This window comes from Camelus bactrianus, chromosome 5, assembly GCF_048773025.1.
Source record: "Camelus bactrianus isolate YW-2024 breed Bactrian camel chromosome 5, ASM4877302v1, whole genome shotgun sequence".
Taxonomy (NCBI): domain Eukaryota; kingdom Metazoa; phylum Chordata; class Mammalia; order Artiodactyla; family Camelidae; genus Camelus; species Camelus bactrianus.
In genome coordinates, this window is record NC_133543.1 from 56,400,723 (window position 1) to 56,415,539 (window position 14,817).

The 14,817-nt window shown below is 49.8% G+C and overlaps 1 protein-coding gene across 1 annotated transcript; it reads left to right on the forward strand.

Moving 5' to 3' along the window:
- The first annotated feature begins 8,947 nt into the window (after positions 1–8,947).
- HOXD13 (homeobox D13) lies at positions 8,948–12,192 on the forward strand. The gene is made up of 2 exons (XM_074363226.1): positions 8,948–9,792; positions 10,560–12,192. Exons 1-2 carry the CDS (start codon positions 9,018–9,020, stop codon positions 10,808–10,810), a joined length of 1,026 nt encoding a protein of 341 aa, XP_074219327.1. The 5' UTR covers positions 8,948–9,017; the 3' UTR covers positions 10,811–12,192.
- The last annotated feature ends 2,625 nt before the right edge of the window (positions 12,193–14,817 follow it).

Consider the following 14,817-nt stretch of genomic DNA (forward strand, 5'->3'; position numbering starts at 1 on the left):
TATCTCAGCTTTCTAAAAAATGTCACAGTTGCCCGGCTGTCCCGTCCTAATGATGGGCTGCGCCTAGGGCTAATTCTCATTCAGCCCCAGCGAGCGGCTCTAAATATTATTATCTCTTTTGGAGGGAGGCGGAAAAATTGTGGGATGCCAGAGCGAGGGAATGACTGGTCAAAATGACCCATACATTCTTCCGAGCCCGAGATGTCATTCATCAAAAAGTAGCGCTCGCTCGTCATTAAGGTACGAATGACGCCGTTCGAATAATCATTTATTGTAACAGGTTTATAAGCAAATAAATACACACTCCTGTCAGTGGGTAATGAAGGCAGCTTCGGAGCAGACAAATAGATCCAGGTAGGAGGCGAGAAGAGACAAGAAGTAAGGAGGAAGGCTCCAGTCCTTTGCCCGCTCAGAGCCGGTTCTGCTCGCCCGGGGGTTTGGCCTCGGGGGTGAAATTGACAGTCTGATTAATAGAGCGCGCCGCGGCACATTTCCCCCTTCATTTAGGGGCATCATTACGCTCTCAGTTTGCTGGGTTGCCCCTTAGGTCCTAATCATGCAGCGCCTTCCTCATTTTTCCTCGGACACAGATACGTGTTAAATAATAGATAATGCTTTGATTTTCCAGAGTAGATAGTCGGGAAGGTGTTTTTTTTTTAAACATTTACAAGCGGGAGGAGGGTAAGGGGGGGGGCCAAGGGGGAGGATGTAGAGAGTTGCGTAAGGAGAAGACCTTGCGCTCCTGTCTGGATTACTTATCTTTCGAATTTCAGAACCAAGTATGTATTTTAACAAACAGTACAACAAATTGTCTCCCTACTTCTTCACCTCAGCCTGGCTGCTCTCCTCCCACCCTAGAAGGGAAAGAGGGAGGGGGAGAAAGAGAATCCCGTAGAGTTTTTAGAGCACTTTAGTGCTACGTGGCTGGGGAGGTGCGTTGGGCCCGCGCCTCCAAACGGAAATCATTAGGTCCTCTCTGATTTTTTAACACCGTTTGCAGAGTGAGTTCTGAACTTGAAGTCCCGGTTTGTGTGTGTGTGTGTGGGGTTTGTTGTTTTTTTTTTTTTTTTTACTTTTATAATCCTGCTGATGGATAGGCTTCTCGCCTGCACATTTTCCCTGGGGGAAATGAACTCGACTGGACGATTTCATAGCAGAATTCGACAGCTAACTTTAAACACAGTCGCAATTTACAGCGCCATATGGGCCGCCCTGAATCCGCTTTTTTATGTCGCCAGCTTTCCCCCTCCCTTCTCAAATAGAATTATTTGTGGCAAAGTTGCCGGATATCGAGGTCAAAGAGGGGAAAGAAGAGACTTAGTTTCCTTCTCTACCATCCCCCTACCCTGTCTTCCCCTCTGCTCTTCGCTCCTTCCTCCCCTCCCCCACCCCCGTCCCTTACCTGTGGCCCTGGGTATTCCCCGCACTGAGTCTGGGCGCGAAAAACCTCGGACCAGCCTTGCTGCTGCTCCTCCCGGCCTGAGCTTGGCGGCTGAGCCTCTTGGCGATAACTTTGATGGTCATAATGACGCCGGTGGCAACCATTTTAACGAAGATCAATCTTCACTCAAGGCCGTTGCGCGTCTCCTCCCTCGCTTGCGCCCCACCGTGCCCGGACCCCCAATGCACTGTGAGGTTCCGCCCGCCAGCAGCCCAAGCGGAGAGATCCACGGCCACAGGAGGGACAAGAGAGGATAGAGATGGGACACGGAGGTCGGCATCAGAGCTTCTGAAGCGGCCGAGAGACCCTGGCAATCTGGGCGCTGGGCTCGGCCCTGTATCCCCGCCTCAGCGCCAAGCCAGACCCCGACCCAGGCCCCCTCCCTTTCCTCCCTGCCGCCACACCCAGCACATCGGGGGTGTGTTAAGGGCAAACCCGAGATCTATTTGCCCATCTCTCTGCTGGCGCTTTCCTTTTAACCTTGGACCCGTTGGGGGCGCGACAGGAATGTAAGGGGAGGTGAGGTGTGAAGTGTATTTATATACATTTATACACAGAGTCAAAGCCAAAAGTTTGTCTCCTGTTCCCCTTGGCGCCAGCAACGGGAGCTTTGCTTAGAAAATCAATTCCACCTCTTTAAGGTAATAAACGGAACTCTCCCCCAAGGTGTGAGAAATTGAAAGCTGGATAGGCACCCGGGGGCGGAGGAGGTGAGAGGTGGGACCCGCAGCAGGCGTCGGGATCTGGGAGGACGACTTGACCGGTCTCCACCTCCCCAGAGGCCATCGGACTCCGAGCATTATGAGCCCTTCTTGCTCCGTCTTTCCGAGCACTATGAGCCCTTCTCGCTCCGGCTTTCCGGCCACTAACGTGGTCAGAGATCAGCTTTGCAGATGCTCCATCTCTCCTTCACAGCCCCACAGTCCGGGTGCCCAGTTCCACCATCCCTGGCAGGCTATGCCCAGCGGAGGGGAGTTGCTGTCCCAGGAACTTGGGAAGGTTACCCCATAGTCCCACTTCGCTTTGGGGACTAAATGGGACACTTTGGTCCAGGCTCGGATCCGTGGGGGGGCCAAAGAGCTGGCGGGGTGGGGGGTGGGATCTGGTGGAGGCGCGACTTAAGCGGAAGTTGCGGATGCCTTTATTGCTGTCTTTTGGCGCCCCCGTCTGTTTTCCTCGTGGTTTCAGCGGCTGTGAGCTGCTTTCAATCGCAGAAATCGCCGTTGGGGATTTGGGTGCTGACGGCAACTCCTTCCTCCTTCACCCAGCGGGTGGGTCTCCAACTTCCTCCCTTCCCCTGGACCCCTCGCCTCTAGTCCCAAGGCCTGTGCCAAACCAGACCTCAGTCCGTTGGAGAGGGAAAACACCATTTCTCCACGACACTTTCATTCATTAGTGGTTTTGCAAACTATTTTGCACCTTTTAAATAACACTAATATTGCGTGTTTTAGCACGGTTATTATGACAAGTACTTTTGAGACCATGTCAGGGAAACTACTAACACTAAAAGGACACCTATAATTTTTCACGTTTAGCAGACAGTGTTTCTTGGGAGACAGTGAATATTCTGTTACAATATTTAATGTCCTTTTATTTAGATCACACATCTACTGATAGTAGTAATACTGGTCGACTTATATAGAGCTTTTACTCTGAAATTACAAGTGCATTTTACATATATTAATTCCTTTAAATCTCAGAGCAACTCTAGAGATCGATTCAATTATTTTTTTTTCTGAGATGAGAAATCTTTTACACAGAATTTGAAAGATTTGCTTGTGATTTAAAGTTATCTCTGATAATATCTGGGTTATATTTAAAGGCTTTGGAGAAATTGACTCAACATTGTAAGGTGATTGATTATACTTTAAAAAAAACTGGGCATTTTTGGTTGATTCTCTCATTTTGCATATCTTCTTTAAATACAAGCCTACCTCAAAAACACTGTGTGTATAGAGGATAATAAGATTAACACAGTTCTGTTGGTGTTTCTTAATGAAATGCCCAAACTTTACACCTCTCCCAGAATTAGAGGCTGAGACTGGGAACGGGCCTGTCAAAAGTCCTTGGTTTTCAGATGCAGCCTCTAGGCCACCAAGACCTCCTACTCACTACAAAAGTACAAGACTCACTTTAAAAGAGAGAGAGAGAGGGAGAGAGAGACACACACAAGAATCCAACCGATGTCCTTGTGGTTTGGCAGGAATTTTTAAGATGCATCGGGAGTGAGGATTTGGGAAGGGCTTTCTCCAAATGGACTGAAAAGCACTTTTGCTCCAAAGGAGGAATTACATGAAAGAGGCTTAAATTGTTGTTGTCGTTGTTGTTGTCGTTGTTGTTGTCGTTGTTGTTGTTGTTGTTGTTGTTGTTGATAGGCCTCCAGACTAAATATTTATTTCTCGAGCAGCGGCGGGTCCTCCGAGGTGAAGTGGTAAACACTTTTGGCCTTCGACTGAAGGTAATAAAAATCTGTCTAGGCTTCCCGAAGGGAGGGGGGCCAGGAAAGCCGGAGTGGCAACGGAGCCCGCAAACGCCGGGGCCTGGCTGCGGCCTTCGGCCAGGAAGGCTCCGGGCCAGCGGGGCCTGACACCTTCAGGCCCGCATCCGGACGCAAACTCGCTCGAGGAATGGGGTCCTCGGGTGCGGTGGGACAGCAGGACCGCTAGAGCCTGGGCTGCGAAGCCCGAGTCCATATTTTTTAGGCCAAGTGCCGTCCCTACGGCTTGGAGGTTTCGCTTTATAAGGGAAGACGCAGGTCTGGCGACTCCAAGGCGGACTCCGTATCGGCAACTTTTTGCTGCCAACCCTCGGCAGGCCGGCCTCGCGCTCTGTCTCTCTCGGGTCTCTCTGGCCGCTTCTATTTCTCCTCCTCCTCCTTTCCCCTACAATCTCGCGTCCCGCCGGGACGGCCATGGATGGGGGGTCGGAAAGTACTTTCTCCCTGGACTCTGGGGCTACCCCGACTCGCTGCCTGCCTGAAGTTCTTGCGCCCTCAGATGCGACAGGAAAACTTGCAGGGACATCTAGCGCCGGGCCTGGGGAACTGCGCGTCGCCCAGCCGGGAAGCTAAGCCTGACCACTGGCTCCTCCGCCTCCTTCCCTTCGCCCCTTCCCCCTGCCCCCGCCCGACCCGCCCCTTCGTGGTTAGGCATTTCCCTAACCTTCATCCTTTCGTTCTGCCCTTGACCACAAGTGGATTTCCCATAGAGACAGCGGGGCTCTGCGGAATAGGCATGGGGATGGAGGGAGACAGAGAGAGTGAGAGATAGAGGCTTTATTTACTTTCATCTCAAAAGCCGACAGAGCGAGCACTTACTGAACTTCAGTTAACAATGGAATTGGTAGAGAAGTATTCCAAGGATAACCCAGCACCTTGAGTTGTGGGACAAAACAGCAGAAGATGGTTTGCGGTCCCATCTTTTGTTTTGTGAGAAAAGCAACAAGTTATGGGGTCCTCCAGCTCCATCCACCCTCCGGCGCCCCCTTCGCAGAGAGATTAGTGCTTCTCTGAGAGGGAAGACTCTCGCTGTGTTTAATTCCCGCCAGGACTGGAGGAGTTCTCTCCACCCCGAACAAGAGCCCGATGCCCTGTGGGAGGTAAACCTGGTTTCACCAAATAAACGCTTTCAGTTTGGAGAGGTTTTTGTTGTTGTTGCAAACAATTTACATTTAATAAAACCTAATTGTGTTGTTAAATTCAAATGGAATACATCTCAGAGGCAGAAAGTGCCTAAAACTCGGGATTCCACTGTCTGGCTTTTGGTAGAGACCCCTTTCTTTATCTCAGGTTTGTTACTCAGATTTGTTGTTGTTTAATCCCTCTGATATTTTCAGCCTGAGTGAAACTGGGTATTGCCTGCAGAGGAAAAATTAGCTACAAAGTTGTCAGGGTACAAATTTGGTTAAGAGCACTGTCCAGCCAGTTCCGCTGGATTTAAGACTTTACTTTGGAATTATGACTTTATTTCTACACTAAATTTTTGTTTTCTTACAAATGAATTAGGATGGTGTCCTGCACTTTCTGGTGTGGCCATCAAGGATAACACTTTCAAAGAAGTTCCTAGGACCCCATTCTGTTAGGACCCGGCTATTGTTGTCCTGAACCTAATGGCCACCGATTAGGTGGTTAATTGAGCTCATTGCTGTCTTGGCAAGCAGAGGAACTTACGTTCTTCAATAAATCTTAATCTCGGCCTACATCTACCCACTCCCCAACCAAGGACAGGGACGTGATTTGAAAGATCATCTACAAGGAGGAAAAGAGAGGACATGACTTCCAGAACATCATCAATTCCCAAAAAGAGTGCTTAGGGAGAGAAAGGAGGGAGAGAAACAAGTGATGGGAGAGGAGGGCAAAGTTGACCTGACTCTCTGATGGAGTAGGACTTTGGGCAATGAAGGGCCATCTTGAGTTTCACCAAAATCAGGTAAGAGGGCAAAACTGATTTCACTGAATAACATATCAGTGTTTGGAGATGTTTTTGGTTGCAAGGATTTTCATTTGACAAAGACTACTTCTGTTGTTAAAGACCCACCGTAATACACCCACACACATATACAGGGTTTCAGTCTGTGCTCCTGGCCAGTTAAAGAAAATTATTCCCTCTAAGTTTAAACCTGAAATCAGCTTGGATACAGGGTACACAAGCTAAATGAAATGTTTCTGCAAATTTATCCTCAAAATTCCTCCATTACCTATCACTTCCAGCTTGTAAACTATGTGTTGTCTTAGTTCATAAACAGAGCAACCCAAACTTTGCCTGGTATTCAACCACAGCCCTATGATCCAATAGCAGCAGCTGCCCTAGGGTGCTGGGTATAGGGGGCCCTCATAGGGTCCAGTCAGAGCCTCTTTTCTAAGGAGAATCCCCTCTGCCAGGGCCAGGACCTAGAAGGCTGCACTGGAAGAAGGTTCAGCTGTGGAATAGCAAGAAGTAATTCTCCTTATTGTCCAAAACCTTCTGGGTGTCTGAACACTGGCTAGGATGGGCAGAGAAAGTCCAAATCCTGCCAGAGTCCCACAGGGCAACTGGAGGCAGGGCCACCATTGAGAAGTGTCTTTCAACCAGAGCATTGATTCAGACTTTTCTCCCAATCCTGCACAACTTAATTTGCTGAATGGAAAATAAGCTAAAAGTGAAAGGCTGTTTGAAATCAGCAAAACCTGACAAGTTCTTCCTTCCTATCTTAATTTCACTTTCTTCAATTTTAAGCATACAATCAGTCACTATAATGTATTTATCAGAAAATAGAACTGAAAGTCCCGGGCACAAAATCACAGGGATATTTAGTTTTAAGAGACTGAAAGTTCATTGGTTCCAGTTATGTCTTAGAGATATTTCAACGAATTTGTTTTTCAAGGTGACAAAAAAAAATTAAGTATCTCCATGTTTTTCCTCTCTGAGAAAAAGAAAGGGAGACAAAGAAAAAATAAGAGCACTGGGGGGGGGGGCATCTCATGATCAGTTTGGTAGTGAGATTGTTTAGTAAAGAGGACACAGCCAGAATCTTCCAAAAAGTCAGCACCGCTGTCATCTGGCCCTGGCTGTCATTTGAAAAATACAAATCCAGCTTCTCTTGTTAACTTCTGCGTTCTTTTCTCAACTAGCCAAAATTGTTCTCACCAGCAAATTTCTATTCCCTATGATTTTCTGCAGAGGCTTAGGCCCCTCCTGTCTTGAATTTGATCATGAACATGTCTAGGGCTTCAAAAAGGTCAAATTCTCCTGCTTTTCCTTTCCAGTGCCCCTCTCATAACTTTCCCCTTTATTTGAACCTTTTATGGTTACTGCGTTTTGCGTGTCAACACTCCCAACACCAGCAGCCCACCCTGCAATGCCAGGCCAGGCCCAAGAGAGCCTCTGTGGCTCTTTTACTTGCACCATCCAGGTCCAGTCTTGGGTCCAGGAACAGCGGGGCTAGGTGACAATCTGGCCTCACCAATCGCAGGCTCAGGGGACCAATTTTCTTAGAGATGGGCTGGTCTGATGCTACAGAACAAAATGGGCTCACTCTGAGGGTTCCCCCACCCACCCCAGTACCTTCAGCTTATCAGATCTAATGTTGCTCCTAAGGTGGAGCCTTAAATTTGCCGCAGGACTCACATCAGATCCCTGTTAATGGCTAAGATGGAGGATCATGGATTGGGGCTCTGTGGCTGAGGAGTGGAAGGAAGAGATGAAGAGGGCTCAAGGCTGTGATCCCTGACACCTTGGTGGGGCTGCTCAGAGCCCACTCTACCCCTCGAATTCAGACCCAGTTGCTCTCAGCTACTCCTGTCACGAGCCCCAAATTTGCTTGGGGAAAAAGAGAAAAAAGCACTCTTAATTTGCCCCTCTCAGTTCTCTGTAGTTGGCAGCTTGGAAAAGAAAGCGAAACAAAGGTCCCTGGGAAAGTGAAGTTTTCAATTAATTGGTGTGAGTAACGGGCGGGGGTGGGTGGTGGCTGCAAAACGCAAGAGGCAATTCGGCTGCAGGCGAGGCGCAGAAGTTTCCTGGAGGGCGGCAGAGTGGTTTTCTCCGGCACACTCCACAGGGTCTTTCTGCGGACCGGGAAAGGCTGCGCCAGGACTGAGGAGCCCAGCTAGGGAGGCGACTCCCGGCTGGCCTGAATGTAGAGGCGAATAGTGTGGACCAGGCATCCGGACTTTTCTCACTGGAGCAGATCCTCAGGTTCGCCGCGCCGAGGCCAGGTCTTTTCGTCTGTTGAATCTGCATGTAAGTCTCTGACCCGGGCCCCACGAAGCACCCTTTTTTTTTCCCCCGGGCAAACAGTGTGTGTGTGTATAGGGAGGGTCTGCTCCAAATAGTCTTAATTCGGAGGATCGCCAGGGAAAACATGCGTTAAATCCCTTTGCGCCGTAGCAACGCTCAAGGTAGGGAAAATTAGCCCCCTCGACTTTGGGATCTGGGTTAGCTAATCGGAGGGATTAAGCAACAGGATCAAAAATCAGCCTGTTTTCACATCATTCTGACCATTCTGTCCTTCGCCTTCATTTAGTTGTGCAGCTCAAGGAGCCGAGGAGAGGTGGCAAAAACAGCCGTGGCCGAGACAAGGCGCAGGCCTCGGCGCCCGCCTCAGTCGCAGACAGGGCCTAGGATGGGCGGTCGCGCAATCAGCTCGTGGGGGTGGCTGCGGCGCAAACGCCTGGGTCCAGGGGAGGGCGGGAAGGGGAGGTGGGCTGCGCAAGAGATGAGGGGTAGGGGCCGGGGTGGGTGGGTCCACCGGGCCGGGGCCCGGAGCCAGGCTCTCCCGCGCCCCCACCCCCACGTGGCCCTGCGCAGCCAATGGCACGGCCCCGAGCGGGAGCCCTTGGGGAGGGAGGCGGCCCCCCAACCGGCCCAGGCCCCCTCCCAACCTGAACTTCGTTTTTATAAACGTCCCGCGATGAGCTAACCTGTTGGAGGGCGGGCGGGCGGGCGGGAGGGAGGCGGGAGGCTAGCGGAGGGAGAGAGGGCAAGAGGAAGAGGGCGGGAGCGAGAGAACCAGAGAGAAAGGAGAGGAGGGAGGAGGTGCGCCGCGCCATGGTCTCCTGCACGGGGCCGGGGCCGGGGCCGGGGCCGGGCCAGGCTGGGCCATGAGCCGCGCCGGGAGCTGGGACATGGACGGGCTGCGGGCGGACAGCGGGGCCGCCGGGGCGGCCCCGGCCTCTTCCTCCTCCTCCTCCTCCGTGGCGGCAGCGGCGCCAGGCCAGTGTCGCGGCTTCCTCTCGGCGCCAGTCTTCGCCGGGACACACTCCGGGCGTGCGGCGGCTGCGGCGGCGGCGGCGGCAGCAGCGGCGGCTGCGGCCTCGGGCTTCGCGTACCCGGGGACCTCTGAGCGCGCGGGCTCCGCCTCGTCGTCGTCATCTTCGGCTGTGGTCGCAGCGCGCCCGGAGGCTCCCTCCGCCAAAGAGTGCCCGGCGCCCGGCGCGGCCGCCGCCGCGCCCCCGGGCGCCCCAGCCCTGGGCTACGGCTACCACTTCGGCAACGGCTACTATAGCTGCCGCATGTCGCACGGCGTGGGCTTACAGCAGAATGCTCTCAAGTCGTCGCCACACGCCTCCCTGGGAGGCTTCCCGGTGGAGAAGTACATGGACGTGTCCGGCCTGGCAAGCAGCAGTGTACCGGCCAACGAGGTGCCCGCGCGAGCCAAGGAGGTGTCCTTCTACCAAGGCTACACGAGCCCCTATCAGCATGTGCCCGGCTACATCGACATGGTGTCTACCTTCGGCTCCGGGGAGCCACGGCACGAGGCGTACATCTCCATGGAGGGCTACCAGTCCTGGACGCTGGCCAACGGATGGAACAGCCAGGTGTACTGTGCCAAGGACCAGCCACAGGGCTCCCACTTTTGGAAATCATCTTTTCCAGGTAGGCATGTCACACAAAAAAGGGGGAGGGCAGGAGGGAAGGATGCAAGGAGGGAGGGAGAGAGAGAAGGAAAAGAAAGTACTGGGAGTCTGTGCCCTTACTTGGGAGTAGGTTCCTCTCCTCCTTCCCTATCTAGATTAACCCAGTGGAACAGTTGTCCAGTTTGTGTGAAATCTGTAACTTCATCCTTTAATTTAAACTGCTTCTCTCACAATTCTTTTCCTCCTGTGTGTGCGCATAGGCCTGTTTTTCTCCTAAAGTTGAGGGTCTTTGCTGCCCTTTGCTCAGCTTTGGCCCCTCCTCCCCAAAGAGGTGTCAGGGAGTTGGGCCTCACTTTTCAAGGACATGAATGCCCCAGAGTGACCACTAAGACTTCCAAGAGCTCCCAAGCAAGCTCCAAACACAGGTACACAAGAAATCAAAGCTTGAACAAACAGCCTGGATATTTTTTAGAGTCTGTGTATGTTTGCAACCAGCATTTGCAGAAACTGGCCTTATGAGCATCCCCAACAACCACACCATAAAATCACAGGCCTGTTAAGATGCCGGTTTGAGAAACTATGATGATCCATCAAATTGGCCTTCACTTTGAAGTGTAAATAATCTTTCTTTAATAATGTGTAAATAATATGTCTGTGTAAATAATAATGAAGTGTAAACAGCCTGACTTTCTTCATTCCCTGTACCCCCTCCAAGTATACACACAGTCTTCAGCTGGGTGCTCCAAATATCCTGGTCTAATTTTCCCGTGCTGTTTTTTATACCAGGGGATGTGGCCCTAAATCAGCCAGACATGTGTGTCTACCGTCGGGGGAGGAAGAAGAGGGTACCCTACACCAAACTGCAGCTCAAAGAACTGGAGAACGAGTATGCCATTAACAAGTTCATTAACAAGGACAAGCGGCGGCGGATCTCGGCTGCCACGAACCTATCCGAGAGACAAGTGACTATTTGGTTTCAGAATCGAAGAGTGAAAGACAAGAAAATCGTTTCCAAGCTCAAAGACACTGTCTCCTGATGTAGCCAGCTTGGCCACAGAGATTTTAAATGCTTTCAGTTGTCTCCAAAAGACCTTTGAAAAGACTTGAATATGTATTTAATTCCCCCACTACCCTGCCAGTGATGGCACATTTTGTGAATTGTTTTTTTCTCCTCCCCTTATCTGGCTCTAAAACCTTTTGCCGCCCAACCTGACTGTGTAGTTCTGTTTCTTACTTGTTTATTATTGATTTTGCTCTTGTCTAGGTTTATTTTTTAATGACTTTTTAATGTTCTGTTTCTCCCTCCAGGCCAGTATAAAGGACTTGAAGTATTTTTGAATAATCCCCACAAATGAATTTCAGAAGTGCCATTCTGGTTTTAGGGTTTTATTTTTTTTAATCACTTTTGGTGCCTGTTTCCAGAACTGATTATGTTCATAATCCATTAGGGCAGAATGATTTGCAGTCACTCATATCCTGTGATTGGGTAATTGAATCATTAGCTCTTAGCAAGTCTCCCTGAGGCAAATGGAAACATCTCTGGGCAAGCAGTGTTCTTAGGGTCACTGGTAAAGTCTAAAAACAGGAGGCTGGAGGTACTGTGACAGCTTTAAAAGCAGCTACCTTGTTAAATAGGGTTTGTATCAATATTGGAGTGAAGACAATCTTTCTGACTTTGGGTCTTTCACTTGCTGTTGTACGTGTTTATGCTTTTATAATCTTTAATTTGGATATAATGTGTGCTGTAATATGGATGCCTTCACTTCTCCAGCTCTAGTTGGAGATATTTAAATGGCTGCACTTGGCAGAGTGACCCATGGATGATATTAATGCATCCCCTTCTCTTTGGCCTCGGGTCTGTGGCATTAAAATTGAGGGCCATCTCTTCAGTTCCCTGAAAGAGGCTGAATCACTGTGGCCGCGGGTGGGAACTTTTATCCAGGACCCAATGAAGAACTTGACTCTGAACAAATGTGTTGGGCTCTCATGGAGCTTTAAAACATTTAACAAATGCAAAATATGTGGAGCTCTGATGTCCAGGAAGAAAAAAAAATGTTTCTGAAAGCGGTGATAAATAACTGCTTCTAAAGTGCTGCATATTTATACAACCGAGAGACTATTTTTGTAGATGCAATGTCTGTGAGCTGAGATACATGGACAGTGCTTCAGGCATTTAAAAATCATTTTTTACTCCTAGGGAGATGCAAATAAACAGAACTCTCTTGTTTCTTCTGAGTCTTTATACATTTGTTTTCTTTTCCCAAGCTTGTGTTGCCTCTAGAAACTGTTCTTATTTATTATAAAATCTTATTATGCTGAACACTATGGTGTTCCCCACAGATGAAGGAAACTCAACACCAGCCCTGGTCTCCGAAACCTCCAGGCTCCCACTTCCATTACCCTCCCCACCCCTCTTTTTCCCGTGGCTTTAACATAGTGATATCTTTAAATGAGGATATAATTTGTGGTGTCTAAAATTATATTTTTTACCAGATCAACTCAAAAATATTCCAATAAAATTCTACTTCTTTTTCAAAAAATTATCAGTTTATTCAATAGTTTTATTTTTTTAAACCAATATGTATGTATGTGCCCAGGTATTGGAAAACGTACTCACTTGGAGGTTTTCTTCCTAGAAAGGCCATTATAAATATCTATTCTAGGAAGGTCTTGAAATTAGTCATATCCATATTTGGCAATTGAAAAAGAAACATTTCAGGCTTATCCCTTATCGCCTTCTCCTGGCAGCCTGCACACAGCAGTTGAAGACTGAAACCATAATTATACACCCTAAACCTCTAGACGCAATTTTTAGGCACTATGAACTTTCCTTCTGAGGGCTTTTTGCCACTCGGAAATGGCCGCTGAGGAACTAAATGAATGCCCCGTCATTAGTGCTAGGGCGCAATGAATTCAATGGTTGCTAACTTTTGGGTATGTGAGTCAAATTCAGATGTGTACAACCTCACACAATATGTAAATTCTTCTGGCAGGAGGATTCCCTTATGGATCTGCCAGAGAAAGTGCAGAGACCCAAGGTTCGGAGCTACTTTCGTTTTCTCTGCCTCGGCTTGATTTCTTTCATATCTTACAACCGACTGCGAGCAAGCAACTTCATTTTAATTGAAAGAGACAGAGAGACAGAGAGAAAGAAAAGTGACTGTAATTCCATCTCTGGAGAAGAAGTAGCCTCTGAAAAGGGGGCTACGCGGTCCTGACCTTCCACTTCGGGAAGAATTAACATTTTCTCTGTTTTCCTCACAAAATGTGTTTTCATCTGAAACGGGCCTGTTTTTCCTTCTTCTCCAACGTCGTTTTCCTTCCCCTTCCCCTTCCCCTTCCCCTTCCCCTTCCCCTTCCCCTTCCCCTTCCCCTTCTTCTTCTTCTTCTTCTTCTTCTTCTTCTTCTTCTTCTTCTTCTTCTTCTTCTTCTTCTTCTTCTTCTTCTTCTTCTTCTTCTTCTTCTTCTTCTTCTTCTTCTTCTTCTTCTTCTTCTTCTTCTTCTTCTTCTTCTTCTTCTTCTTCTTCTTCTTCTTCTTCTTCTTCTTCTGTAAATTCCAGACTCCAGGGCTGCACCCCATTTTCCAGGTTCGTTTCTGAGGTTTCTGAGGTTTCCCGTCGTGGATGGGGAGGATTGCCTAGAGGTTTTCCATTCATCAGTAGTTTGCGGGTCAGTTTTCCCCCACCTAAGTGAAACAGAGAGGTTTACTGAAGATTAAAACTGGGCTGAAACCCTCTCCATTGGAATTTGAATTGACGGCTAAATCGATAACAGATGAAGACTTTCTTACTTATATGAATTCCTTTTATACTCCAAATTGAGGAGGGAGGAGCGGAGCCGGTCGGTGGCCGAAGGGTTGGTAGGGAGGCCAGCGAGGCGAAGGGAGCTTCGGGGAGAGGCCTTTGCTTCGGGTGGAGACTGAAAGGCCGCAGGAACAGCGGCTCCGAAACCTGGCAGGTTTCGAGCGCCACTGGTGGAGAATCAAGGCCCGCGCGTTTACGCGTGATTCAAGAGGCGAAGGAGGCTTTGGAGCCGGGACGCACTGCCAGACAAAGGGGCGTCCGCGACGCTTCCCCGTGTCTGGCAGCCCGCCGGGTCCCTCTGGCTACTCTGTCACGGCCAACCTTGCAGCCACGATCTCTGGCTTTCTGAGACGCTCGGCCATGCCTGGTAGCGGGTTGTGATCGCACGGGCTGGCGACCCCAGGCCAGCTGCGCCGCCCTTCACTGTTGATCTTGACCGTGCAGCTGCGCCTCGCCAGGCGTGGAGCTCGCTCGCCATCTCCTGGGCAGTTGGCGGCACTGGCAGAGCTTGCCGTTTATCTCCGCGACCAAATCTTCCTTTCCCATTCTCCAGCTCAGCAGCCTAGACTCCTGCCCCATCCCCAACTCGCCTCCCTCCCTCCCTCCCAGTCCCCAGTTCCCAGCTCCAAAGTACCATTTTGTTTGCTGGACCTCGGAAATAAAAAACCCAGGAGATGAGGTGGGACACCTGGGCATCATCTATGCCAAGGAGAAATAAGAGTCTAGTTCTAATCTTTTCTATTTCTATCTTAATTCCTTTTATTTCTAGTTCCATAGGACAAGCCGCAGCTATGCAGCTGCCTAAGCGTCTGTAGAAGGCAACCATGGACTTGGAAATACTGGAGAATCGCTCTACAGTACTAGATGGGAGGATGGGAGACTGCAGGGACCCCTTGGAACTGGGGCTTCAGACCTAGAGAGGCTGTAGCTCCTTGAAAACAGGGCGTTTCCCAAAATGAGACTAGGTTCCCTAAATCCCTAGGAACTGAAGTTTCAGCTTGTGCCTACACCTCCATGAAAGGACAGGGAATGGAATACGCCTCTGATTCTGAGTTCCTAAGGAAACTGACAGAGCCCTGAGGAGCCCAGACTTGCCCATTCCCACCCCCTACCCCCACCCCCTACCCCCGCCCTACAGCAGGAGGAAGAGGCCGATTGCGTTCCCCAGAGCCGCCCAATTGGTCGCCATAACTCACACAATAAAGTCGCAGCGCGGTGGTCAGCCTTGCCCTCCGGCGGCG